This window comes from Camellia sinensis, chromosome 4 (assembly GCF_055761805.1).
Source record: "Camellia sinensis isolate YWXY chromosome 4, ASM5576180v1, whole genome shotgun sequence".
Classification (NCBI taxonomy): Eukaryota; Viridiplantae; Streptophyta; class Magnoliopsida; order Ericales; family Theaceae; genus Camellia; species Camellia sinensis.
In genome coordinates, this window is record NC_138964.1 from 150,435,166 (window position 1) to 150,449,430 (window position 14,265).

Sequence of the window (14,265 nt, forward strand, 5' to 3'; positions counted from 1 at the left end):
ATCCATAGTCCTTTAGACTGCTGCCATCATGGCAGCAAATTCTTCTGTGTTTTGTGCTGGGTTCTGTGCCATTGTTGAACTGGATGAATTAGATGCTGGTGAGTAAACAGGAGTTTGATGAGTGCTTGGTACTAATGCTGACTATCGATTCGTTCTTCGTCGAGTAATCGGTGGGAGAGAAACTAACACTGGCTGACCGTCAACAAGATCTTGCATTTTACAAAGCCTACGAGAACGAGTCCAAAAAACTCGGGGGATATCGAGTCTTTCTGAAGCTATGATGAAAAACTACCTAGCAAAAAGAAAGAAAGAAAACATATTTTAAAAAAACGGACAACACTTCGGCCTCAATTCTCAATTAATCACAACACGCAGCTAAACTGTGATCCCCACCGAACTTTGTTCTAAGATTGATTGCTCATTTGTACCATTGCTATGAACACCCTGTATATTTCACTATAAAATCACATACCACATAAAAAGAACCAAAACACCCTTATGAGGGGGTAGGGTTACCCTGTCCTAGATTTTGACATGATCTAGGTTGCACTATTTCAAGCAAGTGGTTTCATAACATTCTGTACGGGTAGCATCCTGTCCTAATTTGAATAGTCACTAGAGCGTACTATATGCATTAGGTCAAATAGTCACAAAGGGTACCTCAGTAAGACTACCTAATATAATTCTCACACCTAATACCGAGAAGTGAAAGGAGGATCAAGCGGTACAGCGGTAATTCAGATCCAAGGGTTGTGTTCCTAACTTGACAGAGCCCATGACCGGTCAGCCTTTTGGCAAGCTTTGTAGGCAAGCCTCCGGCAAACCGTCCAGGAATAACAGATGGCAAACACAGGGACTTAGGCGCACCAATGCAAATACAATGCAAAGAACATATAAATGTAGATAAAAAAATTCACATCATAAATTTCAAGTCAAGTTCTCTAAATCCCCAGCAGAGTCACCAGAAACTGTAGCTCGGCTTTTTGCGCTCTCTTTCGGAAGAATGAATAGCCCTTACAGTTCGGACTCTACTTGTGTTGGTTCTGATTCTGATTTCACAAGTGCAATGTATAACAGTGAACACACAAAAAGAGTCCAAATCCGACAATTTCTTTTGGAAAATCGATGTTTGAATCAAATGCCAAAAATGGACTGCTATGCCAGATATCAGAGTTGCCACCTAAATATTTATTTTTGGAAAATTTAGGAAACCCATGACTCGTGCCAAAGGCCATTAGTCTGTCGTTACTAAACTGTCTTGGTTCGGAAACTTAGGTATGAGAGGGGAAGGTCAATAATTGAACACCCCACTCACCCGATCAAAGATCGGCCTTTACTGATTATGACGTGATTTTTATATACAGTATATGCTCTTGTTCTATATGTAACATACAAGTATAGACTAATTTCACGAAAAGTTGGAACGTTTGATTCCATGTTTGTTTTGAAAAAAAAATGTTTTGAATATGTATCACTGAAAATGGTGATCTCATATATACATGAATCAAAGTATCCCAATTCAAGTGATTAGCCTTCATCCACAGGCATTCAAACAGGTATATCAAATAATCAGTTAGCTTTATGGTAGTATGTTTGATATGACAGCATTCACACTTATGCAATATGCTAAAGCAAAAATGCTTACCTTAATGTCTGAAGGCGAGTCCAAAAAGAAAGCAAATAGTTAGAAAAAAATGCATGATCCTAATTTAATGACTAATGCAATATATACAACGTGCAAGTAAGGTTCGGCTACTAGTATGGCATGTGAGTCAATTCAAGGCATGTGACAGCGCAACTATTCAAGTAAGGAGTTTGAATTTGACATTTGAATAATATGATGAGCCGAACTTTTATGCATGTAAACGAATGGATGTAAATCATGAAAAATGCTAATTAAACATGATGTCCCTAACCTAACCATCATAAGTAGTGAAATGAAAGAGAGAAAGAATGGGGGTTGGAAGACATACAATTTATTACATATTTGTCCTCGCGAAGGAGGGTCCGAATGTCCAAATGTCCGAATAAATAATTATTACAAAGCCAAATGACTAATAAATGAAAAGGGACTGTCTAATTTATTACAATAATAATATGCAATGATTGCTCGATGCTCCTCAGGAATTATTCTGTCTGCCTTGCTGGGATTTGTTCTGTTGCACCCCTAGTTACTGCTTTCGAAAAGTGTATTGTTTTGCAATTTATTGGAGCCTTGCTGACCCCGAAATGCGACTCAGTCGAGCCCCAAATAAATCCAATACTTTGTTTTCTTGTGGAAATCTGTTTTTTGTACCTGATGTGAAACAGTGCAGACAGGGTATTCTTAGCCATGTTTGTCCTTTTTTTTTTACCCTTCTCTATTATAAAAATACTCAAGAGAGGGTTGAAATCATCTCCAAAACCATCAATTAGCAAGTTGATTGCTTGTTGATCTCGGACACAATTTGGACAATGATCAATAAATGCAATGAATAAACAACCACCCCTCCCTCCTATCATGAAGTGAATTCAAGAAGGGAAGTAGAGACACTTCAAGGTTCATCAAAATATCATGAATTGATGTAAGACAAGCCTTGACACAATAGACTCGGTATAACGTCCGACCGAGTCCAATTAATCTTGTTAATTCTTGATGTCGGTTGTAATCCAATTTTAACCAATTTTTTTGGCCTTTTTTTATTACCTTTCCATTTCTTTATCTTTTCTCCTGTTTGTGCAAAAGTGATATTTACGTCCACTAAGTCCAAAACGCAATAAAGAGAAACAAGCATCAACTTAACCAGAAAAACAAATCTTATTTTCTTCAGGGAAAATTACAAAGGAAGAGTCAAACTTATTTACAAGCGATAAGGGATTCCAAGTCAAACTCAAGATGTGCAGCAAGGACTAGTCAAACTCAAAAGAGTGATAATGACTTAGAAAAATCCAAACTTGAGTGATAATGGCTTGAAATCCAAACTTGATAATAAGTGATAATGACACTTTACTTGGTGATTTCTAAAGGTCAATTAGTCCCTTAAAAATAAACACATTGATGAATAAAGAGAAATAAAAAATAAAAGATTGTGCTTTAGTATAAGAACATGTATACATTTGGGGTAGTGAACTTCCAAAGAATTTAAACCGTTAAGTATAGAGCGTTTTATGCTTTAGGTAATAAATCCCCTAAAAGATTAAATCAGTAAGCATAGAACGTTGTATACTTTTGGTAATGAATCTCCTAAGCATAAAACGTTTTATGCCTTTGATAGTGAATCTCCAAAGAGATTAAACCATTAATCATAGAACGTTTTATACCTTTGGTAATGAACCACTTAAGCATAAAACGTTTTATGCCTTTGGTAGTGAATCTCCAAAGAGATTAAACCATTAAGCATAGAGCATTTTATACCTTTGGTAATGAACCTCCTAAGCATAAAACGTTTTATGCATGTGGTAGTGAATCTCCAAAGAGATTAAACCATTAAGCATAGAGCATTTATACCATTAGTAATGAACCTTCGAAGAGATTAAACCATTAAGTATGGAAGAGTTCCTTTCTTATACTTGAACCACAATCTTAATTTTTCACAACTTTTTAATCGAAATAAGCAAAGAATGGAGGGAGGTTGCAGAGATGATTATGCGAAGTTGATTAATTGGTTAGTACAAACAAACTTGATATTTAAAACATAAATTGTTGAAATAAATTAAACAGCCCCCCTAAATAGTATACAATAGTGCTGAATTAAGCTATAGAAAGCGAGCAAAATTAAATAGGATCAAGTTAGTAAACAAGTAGAAGGAAGAGTGGCTAACCCCTCCACTTTTATGACTTCAAATCACATAGTTTAGATGTTGGAAAATAGCCCCAAAAGAATTTGAGAGAAACCTACCATTTTTACTATTTACCGCCGGAGGTTACTATTCATCCGGTGGGGTAAATTATTTAAATTAATAAATTATAACAGTTTATATACAATATTTAAATTACAGCAGGTATGTGGGTGGTGCGCCTTCCTATTAAAGCTATTAAAAAAAAAAACAGTTATGAAAGGAAGTAAATGAAGTATTTAAACAAATTATATCACATTTTTAAATTAAATGAAAATTTGCGAAAACTCACCTTCTGCGAAAATGATGAATTTTCTGAGTCACAAACTTTCTTTTGATTACTCTCAAGTCTATGGAATGTGTTCTCAATTCTTAATCCAAAATTTGAAATTGCAGCTTTAGTGGTTGGTTTTTGAATGGTATATTGATGAAATGGAAATAATAATATCAAATAAAATATTTTATTTTCCCTCTCTCTCTCTAAAAAAAAAACTAATTTTCTTTATTTCTGATTCTTTTTCTCTCAAACTCTCTCGCACCACTTCATTTTTTTCTCTCTGATCCCCCCTTCCTCCTCTCCATTTGATTGCTTTATATAAGCAACAACTAGGAAGACACAAACAAACAAAATAAAATATAATAATATAAATATTATATAATATATATCTATATGCAATTGAGTTCAGCAGGCCAGCCAAACTCTCTCCACAAACAAACTATATACATATAATATAATAAATGTCTAATAGAATATATATATGCATTATGTGCTTGGATTTGGATGTCGGCTGCCAAGGGCTGACCGACATAATTTTTTTTTTAATTTTTATTTTATAATATATATAATATAATATATGATAACAAAAATATATAATTTATACCAATTTATATAAAAACACCAAAAATATGAATAAACACATAAAATTATTCAAAATTACAAAATACTATACTAATAAAATATTTTGTAGTTTAAAACAATTGGGCCATAATGGTGAAGGTTGAGATTAAAGTTCAAATTTCATCTCTCTTACTGTGGATTCTGTGAGAAACACATTCTAATTGTCATCATCGGGTAATTAAAAGAAAGCGCCCAAGTCTTAGGGCCGGTCAAAATTGGGGTGTCTACAATGGCGAGACTCACACACTCAGCAGCTGGAAGACAAGTTGAGAGATCAAGATACTATCATCAAGAAGATGGTGACGGAGATGGAGGCCATGAAATGCTAGATGAAGGGAAAAGGGCGTTGCTGGAGTGGGGAATCACAGTGAGCACACCCATTCTTGCCGTTCTGACAGTCAGAATAGACGTTGTATCCCTTTACTCTTCGTCACAAGAAACTTCAGAGTTGGAGACTACGTCGTGCCGGCGGCGACATCTTGTACGTAGGACAGCAGTTACCACCCCTCACATCGGACGATGGCGTTGAGATATTCATGCTCTGACAGTTCAAAAGACTTGAGGGATGTGTTGGAGAAACGAGCTCACTGATGAAAAACTCAAAGGGTGCCTGCATTGCAGCGGTTGGCCTCTAGAGGGCGAGCTAGTGAAGAGGTCTCCATGCCACCACCACGCATGGCGGCATACGTGCCACTAGAAAAAGAGTTAGCAAGGTTGAGCGCCATCCCTTTTTCCGTAGAGATCGAGAACACACCGCTCCCCCCCGGGTTCCATCAACCAATGTTTATGCTCTATAATAGAAAGACCGATCCGTACATGTACGTAAGCCATTTTCGGTAGGTTATGACTGGGCACATGCGAAATGATGCACTCACGTGCCTTGTTTTTCCATTGAGTTTGGGTGAGTCAAGCCTGTAATGGTTTGAGAGGCTGTCAGAAGAAAGTATCGAGATGTAGGTTATGATTGGTGAAGGTATTCGTGACACGATTCAAGACCAACACCAAAACACCTAAATAAGTCAACCGCCTTTTGGGAATCAAGATGGAAATAGGCGACTCCTTGAAGGCGTACAATGCCAAATATTAGGAGACATTCAACGAGATATATGAATGCCCACTCAAAGTTGGTTATCACCCAGTACAAGCGTGGTCTTCTAATCGGACATGGGCTGTGGGATAAGCTCACGATAAATCAACCCACAACAATGAAGCTGTTGATGCAAAGGATTAATGAACACATCAAAGTTGAACATGACATGGTTGCGGCTGCTATGAAGACAAATCCAGTAGTGGCGGACAAAAGAATCGTGGGAAAAGTCAATGCAGTTGGACAAGAGGATGGTCGTGTAATTAACCATGGAAGAGATCTAGGGAGTTTAGTTTTGGAAGACGTCAGTAAGAAGGCCGAGGAAAAGGGACATAAAACTCGCAGAATATAAATTGTTGATCTATTTTCGGAACACCGAATATTGCCATATGAACTTTTATTCTTAGTTTTACTTTTGTAACCCTTTCTACTATTGACGTAATGAAACAAGTAGATCATTTTTTGAGAATTGTTGTATTTTCGTCCCACCAAGCAGATTTAGCGCAGTCCAAGGGACAACTGACGGTCATTTTGACGAAAAGATCAAAATTTCTTGCCGGACGGATTTTTTTTGGCAAGAGGTTTGTTGATGGTTTGATCAACTTTAGAATTCCTTGCTGAGCTAATTTAACTCACCAAAAAGTCTTGTTGAGCTGATTTTGTTCGTCAAGAAGCAAGTTGCCAAGCTGACCTTGCTTGCTAACTTTAGAATTCCTTTCTGGGCAAATTTTGCTCAGCAAGAGGTTTGTTGATGGTTTTGTTCAACTTTGGAATTCCTTGCCAAATGGATTTTGCTCAGCAAGAGGTTTGTTGATGGTTTTGATCAACTTTGGAATTCCTTACTGGGCGAATTTTACTCGGCAAGAGGTTTGTTAATGGTTTTGTTTAATTTTGGAATTCCTTGCCGAACAGATTTTTCTTGGCAAGAGATTTATTGATGGTTTTGATCAACTTTAGAATTCCTTGCCAAGTTGATTTTGCTTACCGAGAAGTCTTGCCGAGTTGATTTTGCTCGCCAAGGTGTAAATTGTTGAGTTGACTTTGCTCTCTGTCTTTGGAATTCCTTGTGAGTGGATTTTGCTTGGCAAAAAGTTTGTTGATGGTTTTGATCGATTTTGAAATTCCTTGCCGGGTGGATTATGCTCGGCAAGAGGTTTGTTTATGGTTTTATTCAACTTTGGAATTTCTTGACGGGCGGATTTTACTTGGCAAGAGGTTTGTTGATGGTTTTGATTAACTTTAGAATTCTTTGCCGAGTTGATTTTACTTGCTAAGAAGTCTTGCCGAGCTGATTTTGCTCGCCAAGAAGGAAGTTACCAAGCTGACCTTGCTCGCCAACTTTGGAATTCCTTAATAGGCGGATTTTGCTCGACAAGAGATTTGTTGATGGTTTTGTTCAACTTTGGACGGATTTTGCTCGGCAAGATGTTTGTTTATGGTTTTGATCAACTTTAGAATTCCTTGCCGAGATGATTTTGCTTGCCAAGAAGCAAGTTGTCGAGCTGACTTTGCTCGCCAACTTTGAAGTTCCTTGCCGAGCTAATTTTGCTCATCAAGAAGTAAGTTGTCGAGCTGACTTTGCTTGCCAACGTTGAAATTCTTTGCCGAGTTGATTTTGCTCGCCAAGAAGCAAGTTACTAAACTGACCTTGCTCGCCGACTTTGGAGTTCCTTGCTGAGTTGATTTTGCTCACTAAGAAGCAAGTTGCCAAGCTGACTTTGCTCACCAACGTTGAAGTTCCTTGCCGAGCTGATTTTGCTTGCCAAGAAGCAAGATGCTGAGCTGATCTTGTTCGCCAACTTTGGAGTTCCTTGTCGAGCTGATTTTGCTGGCCAAGTAGCAAGTTATCGAGCTAACTTTGCTCGCCAACGTTGAAATTCCCTGTCGAGCTGATTTTGCTTACCAAGAAGTAAGTTGCCGAGCTGACCTTGCTTGCCAACTTTGGAGTTCCTTGCCGAGCTGCTTTTGCCCGCTAAGAAGCAAGTTGTCGAGCTGACTTTGCTTGCCAACTTTGAAGTTCCTTACAGAGATAATTTTGCTCGTCAAGAAGCAAGTTGCCGAACTGACTTTCCTCGCCAACTTTGAAAGTCCTTGCCAAGTTGATTTTGCTCGCCAAGGAAGTTGCTGAGCTGATTTTATGCACCAAGAAGCAAGTTGTTGAGCTGACCTTGCTCGCCAACTTTGAAGCTCCTTACCGAGCAGATTTTGCTCACCAAGAAACAAGTTGTCGAGCTGACTTTGCTCGCCAACTTTGAAATTCCTAAACCGAGCTGAAGTTGAGTAATCCCAATCATGTATAATAGAAGGGATTTAAGGCCAATGACTGAGCAAAGAGTCTAGCTCGGCCTAGTAATGTAATTCCGGTCACGCGAATGCGAACAGAATTAAGGGGCAATTTAGAGGGGAGTTTGCGCCAAGCAAACGGGTTGAGCTAGTTGTGATGTGGGCCTTGCCGTTGAATTACGTGACCGAGTTGGCATAGCCGAGGGCAGTTTGGCCGAGGTTCTAGATCACGCGGCTGAGTTAGCCCAAGGTCCGAAAGTTGGACCGAGCTAGTTGTTTGGCGTGGATCATTAATCGAGCTAGGTGAAGAGATGGTCTAAGGCCGAGCAAGGTCAGCAGGACCGAATGGGTATGGCTGAAGAAGTCGGCTAGATGCCTAAGATTTTGGCTGATCGAGAGTAATGCGGTTTCATAGGGCGGACTGTAGCGCCATGCAGGAAGTAACTCGGTAGGATTTGCTATGTGGCTCAATCGGAATGTAAGGAGAGGAATTCACTAAAGTTGTGTGTCAGTACCGTTTGGCAGTTTGGCCAAAAGTTGTTTGGCAGTATTGACGCGTGCACGTGTAAGGAATAGAGAAGGAAATATATACATGCGTCCAAAAAAGGATGAGTAGAGTGGTGCGTGCAGGAACTATTTAAACTGTGCGGCGCCTCCATACAACAGGTCTGAACTTTTACACATTGAGACCTCTTGGTTATTAGAGCTCTATCTCACTTTTGTCTTCTCTCTCTTTAAAACTGTGCTAACTTGATTGTTGGAGGGGTATTCCAGCCACCACTCGCTGGGTAGCTCACCATCGTTGTGTTCTCTAGTTATTCGGAGTGAAGCGAAGTTTGAACACGAGGAGGACGGAGAGCGATGAATATTAGCGTAGATGAGAGAGAAAAATGGTTTTGTTGAGAAGAAACGCCATTATTGAGTTGAGAGAGAGAGAGAGAGACGGAGAGAGAGAGACAGAGAGAGTAGTAGTAGTAGTAGGAAGAAGTACAGCATACATGAAAGCTACCCAATAATGGCACTGATTTGGGAAATGGTTAATTTCCTAGACACCCCTCAATTTATGACTGAATTATCAATTCATCTCTCAATTATATAAAATTGCCTATTTAAACCTCTCAACTATAAATAATATATATATATATATATATTATAAATAATTTCATAGAATCTAATATTAGGGAGAGTTGCAAATGAGTGGACAAACTACCAATAGTTCTGATTAAAAAAAAAAAAAAACACTACCAATAGTTACAAAATATGAAGGTATATATAGTCTGTGTTTTGGTAAAAGTGAAAATTATAATCTTGTATCGATTCTATTTGCATCGCTATAGACTTTCTTAATTTTAGTTTCAGCAATGATACGTCTCCTTAATTTTAGAACTCTAATCGAGCTTTAATGATGTGGAAATTCAAAAAAAAAAAAAAAAAAAAAAAAACCAAGGCCAAACATTTTTCTTTTAGTTTTATGAGCAATTTTATGAGCACTAATGCGTATACTTAAACTCTCACTAAAAACATATGCGTCTAAAATTTTCCTACTATTTTTATTGAGAAATAATTTTTTCATAATTTGCAATATAATTTATAAACTAAACATGTAAAATTGGTTTCTCACCATATTATCCAAACCAATAATAAAGTTAAATAAGTTGTTAGGCTTTTTGCAATGAAAATTAACCCTTCGTTTGGATTGATATATCAAGAGATTAGAAAAGAAAATAAATGCTTAGGGTTTCTAATTTGGGTGAAAAAATAAATAAAATGATCGTGATTTCTCAAAATTTAAATTTGGTGTGGTTTCACTTTCTTACAATCTCTCTTCATTTCTTCCTATTTTGTTTTGTCAAGATTGTAAGATGTTAGTTTATTAGTACATTTATATTACAATTAGAGGGATCGCCAGCTCCATCAATTCAAACTCTTGACCTTTCTTTTACCACACCTTAAGATGTGGCTACAAGAGCATGAAGCCAAACCCAAAGTCTTAATCATTCAAATTTCTTACTATTACTTAACTCATTAATCATCCAAATAAGTGATAAGAAATCTCATTTTTTTAGATTCTTTTCTTTTCTCATCAAACCACTCGATCCAAACAGAGTGTAAGAGCCTCTCTATCTATTCTTTCTTCTTCTAGGTCATGATGCGCCGCCTAAAGTGAAGAATGGGGCTTCGACCTCTGGCCACCTCTCTCATCCTTTTATCCCATTTTTCTTCTTCATTTTTTTTTTTTTTGATTTTCCACTTAAATAATCTTAGAAGTTTTGTCTTTCCAACCTTCTTGTGAGGTGTTCTTTCCCCTCATGGTGGAATTTCTTTCCTTTTTCTCATCTCTCCATTCATCTTACCCCAGCTATGGCCTTCACTGGATTTGCTTTCTCCCTCTTCATCCAGCTCACTCTGGCGTGGTCAACACCACACCGCCCCTGATCTACCACCACCTACCAAATCTGCCATCTCCCTACCTTCACGGCCCTACCCTCACTAGATTTGTCTTTACTCCTTTCCCACTTTGTCATCTCCACCAGATTTGCTTGCCTACTTGCCAAATCCGCCGCCGCCTTTCCACTGTTCGGCTTTGGTACTGAGGGTTTATTTTTATTTATTTTATTTTTTTGTCTTTTATTTGTTTTTTTGGTGTTTGGTTGTATCATTAGTGTGATTGTTGCTTACTCTTCCTATAAATGTAGTCTATTTATTTATCTAAACTTATTTTATTATTAAATTTTTATAATCGACATTGCTTCGCAATATAGACTATGTATCTTAATAAGATGCTTATAACTTCACCTTAATATTTTCTTTTAAGAAATTTTACTTTATTTGGGTATAAACCTTTTTTTTTTTTTTTTTTTGTTGCTGGAATTGATTCCACCATAAGTGTCGTTTAAAAATTTCCATTCAAAAAAAAAAAAAAAAAAAAAAAAACACACACACACACACACGGAGTGTAAGAGGAGTAAAGGTTCGGTAACCCGAAAAAAAAATATTTAAGACTCCCTTTCCCTTCACCTTTTGATCCCTTTTTTTTTTTTTGATTGACTATTTTTCTGTTTACTTTTAATATTTTTTTTTCTTTTTTGATTGACTATTTTTCTGTTTACTTTTAATTTTTTTTCCTTTCTTGTGGGTGGTGATTGGAGAGTCCCTATCAATGCTCAATCCGAAAATAGATTTGGGGACGACAGGGATCAGGTGCAGCGGCGTGCAGTCTTCACTGCCGCGAGAATAATTTGGATGGATGAACCCACTGTTGCCACGTGGGCACCTAGTTTCATGGGTAGAGGCGTTTATAACTGACTAAACTAAATTCTCAATCAGATCTCAATTCATCGTCACAACACAACAGTCCCTAACCTAAATCAAAACCCACCACACAAAACACACAGAAGAAATGGCAATTAGAGGTACAGTAACGACGATTGGAAGAAGAGCAAACTCATCATCTCTCTTCTTCCCTGTAATCCCTACCTATGTCCGAACCACAACAATCCATGTCCCTGCTTCTTCACACCCTTTCCATCCTCCACCCATTTCACATCCAAATACCCAATCTGGTAACCACTCCTATCTTTCTTTGTATATATATATATATATATATGTATGTGATCGGATTGTGTGGCCCTAAGGGGGTTTTGTGGATTTAATTCATTCAAACTCGTGGCCTATGCTTCCTGAGGTGTTTCATGGTTTTCATATATGATCATGCGTTTAAATTTTTTATTAATTTTGTCTACGTTTATACTAAGAAAATTAAGAAGTCAAAATTGTTAATTTCAATTTCTAATTTAGGCAGAATGACTTAATTGAAATCTTATAAAATTAACAAGTGTTCTAAATTGTTAATTTTATCCTCCAATTTAGATTGAATGACCAAATAAAAACTAGACTTACTATATATTGATCAAATTGTTTGAATTGAAACTATAAGGATTAAAGTGAAATTTGAGCTTAACTACAAGGGTGAAAAGTGTAATTAACCCCTTTTTAATTGTATTTGATACTGCATTAATCTCTGCATATATGTGTGTATATATATATGTGCACAATTGATAAATGTGTTAAAGCTGCAAGTAATTGAAAAATTTGATATGGGCAATTACATGAGGGTATTTCGGAATGGAAGAAGCTGCGACAAAGCTTCAAAAGCATCCAATTTGTTTGTCTTGCATAATAATAGTATAGATATAGATATAGCCGTGGGTGAAAATGTTATGCATTTTCAATTTTACATCTAAATTATTTGGCGGTTTGATGAATGGGGAAGATGGGTTGAATTCTAATTCTGTTAGTAGTTATTTACTATATGGGCATTCTTTAAAAAAGTAAGTGTGACAAAGCTTCAAAATTGTTCTAGTTAGGTGCTTCATATAATAGAATGGAATAGATGCATAGCCATGTATGTGTATTGTATAGTTTCCAAGTGAAACTTGAGTTCTGTTATGATATCCAGGGTTTTGCCCCAACTAGTTCTGACTATATACAATCATGTCGCACATACTCACTTGCCCCAAGAGGGTCAAGTGCTTCATGGGATTTGTAGATTGGCTTCATGGTTTTCGTATTTGGTTTTACATTTATATGTTTTCTTTTTGAATTGTATTTGATACTGTTAAATCTTCTTAAATTAAGTTTGATAGATCACTGGGCGAAGAATTGTAATCCACTTAGTTGGGTATTGATAATATTCCAATTTTGAGTACATCGTCTTTCCTATTTCAGCAGTTAAATATTCAATTTGTGCAATACAAGGGGCAACCATGGATCCTGTTGCTCCCAGTAAGGAAGATGAAGAACAGTCATCCGAAAATTGGAAGATTAAAATGCTTTATGACGGTGAATGCCCGCTTTGCATGCGAGAGGTATCACCAGTTATTGTACTAGTGTGGGGCTAAGAAGCATGGATACGGATATAGATGCGGACACGGACATAGATATAGAAACGAGATACGGCGATTTCAAAAAAATAGGGACACAGACACGGTTGGGACACAACAATAAAATATGTTTTTATATATTTTTATTTGGTATGTAGATTAATATTACATTCACAAACAATTAATATTAACAAAAACTAACTCTAATTCTTTTTTTATTTTTATTTAAAACAAGCACTTTTAAATTAATGCTTACAATTTATATATATATATATATATATTTTATGGATGATCTATTAAGTATTTAAATTTAAGAAAAAAACAATAAATATTTAACATTCATCAAAACCACTAAATAAAATGGGAGAAAAGATAACTTGGCATGTCCCTAGCGTGTTCCCAAAGTGTCCCTAGCATGTCTCCTAAAAATAAATTAATTAAATAAAGAGACAAACCATGTGGTGTATTCCATATGTGTCTCTGAAGTGTCCGTGTGTCCGATACAATACGACACTTGTTTTGAAGTGTCGGTGCTTTATAGGTGTGTTTGGGGATTGTGTTGTTGAGTATTTATATCTGAAAAAAACGGGGTTAATGTGAAAATGTTTATGTTTGTGTCACTATATTATCAGGTCAGCATGCTAAGAGAGAGGAATAAGCGATATGGAACAATCAAGTTTGTTGACATAAGTTCTGATGAATACAGTCCAAAGGAGAATCAAGACCTTGACTACAAAACAGTAAGTTAATCAGCTTTTTTGGATCTATGTTGTTGTTGTGTTAACTACACTAAATAATCCCTGACTAGACATGTTTTAAGATAATATGTATATACTAGTAATCAATGGCATTGGAGGGAAGTAGGCAATAATATGTAATCTGTTACTATCATTCTGAAATAAATTTTCGGTTTCCAACCTCATAAGACTGGCTTCTTGTGTTAACTTCAATCTGTGTCCCCAAATCTACTTTATCATCTACATATTGCACATAACTAAGATCTTATGGTATACTTCTTTTTGTTACTTAGGTTATGGGGAGAATTCATGCCATCTTATCTAATGGAACTGTAGTCACAGATGTTGAGGTATGCCCCTTTTAAATTGTCAGTATTCTATTCATTTGATGTCTAGTTTATTTGAAATTCTAATTTAATTTTTAGTACTGTTACTTTGCCCTCCCTTTCTCCCCTTTATATATTATTTTCTTTCATTATTCGTTAAAAATCTGCCTTCTGAAACTCAATACCAAATGGGGAAATGCTAATGCTCAAATGCAATAGAAGGGTAACACCTAGG

General features: G+C 36.6%; 1 protein-coding gene across 12 annotated transcripts in view; it reads left to right on the top strand.

Moving 5' to 3' along the window:
• The first annotated feature begins 9,997 nt into the window (after nt 1-9,997).
• The window catches only part of LOC114264390 (Putative thiol-disulfide oxidoreductase DCC), a 217,959-nt gene continuing 213,691 nt past the window's right edge, over nt 9,998-14,265 (top strand). For 2 of the 12 annotated variants that reach the window (XR_014327662.1, XM_082866538.1), the window contains exons 1-4: nt 10,693-11,647; nt 12,813-12,952; nt 13,600-13,707; nt 13,998-14,054. Coding sequence is in view for 10 of the 12 variants with exons in the window: in XM_082866538.1 (XP_082722664.1) it covers nt 11,485-11,647; nt 12,813-12,952; nt 13,600-13,707; nt 13,998-14,054 (468 nt within the window). In the remaining 2 variants the exon portion in view is untranslated. Of the gene's footprint in view, nt 10,672-10,692; nt 11,648-12,812; nt 12,953-13,599; nt 13,708-13,997; nt 14,055-14,265 lie in introns of those variants that run through there. The other 10 variants (XM_082866537.1, XM_082866534.1, XM_082866539.1 and 7 more) reach the window with 10 other exon arrangements.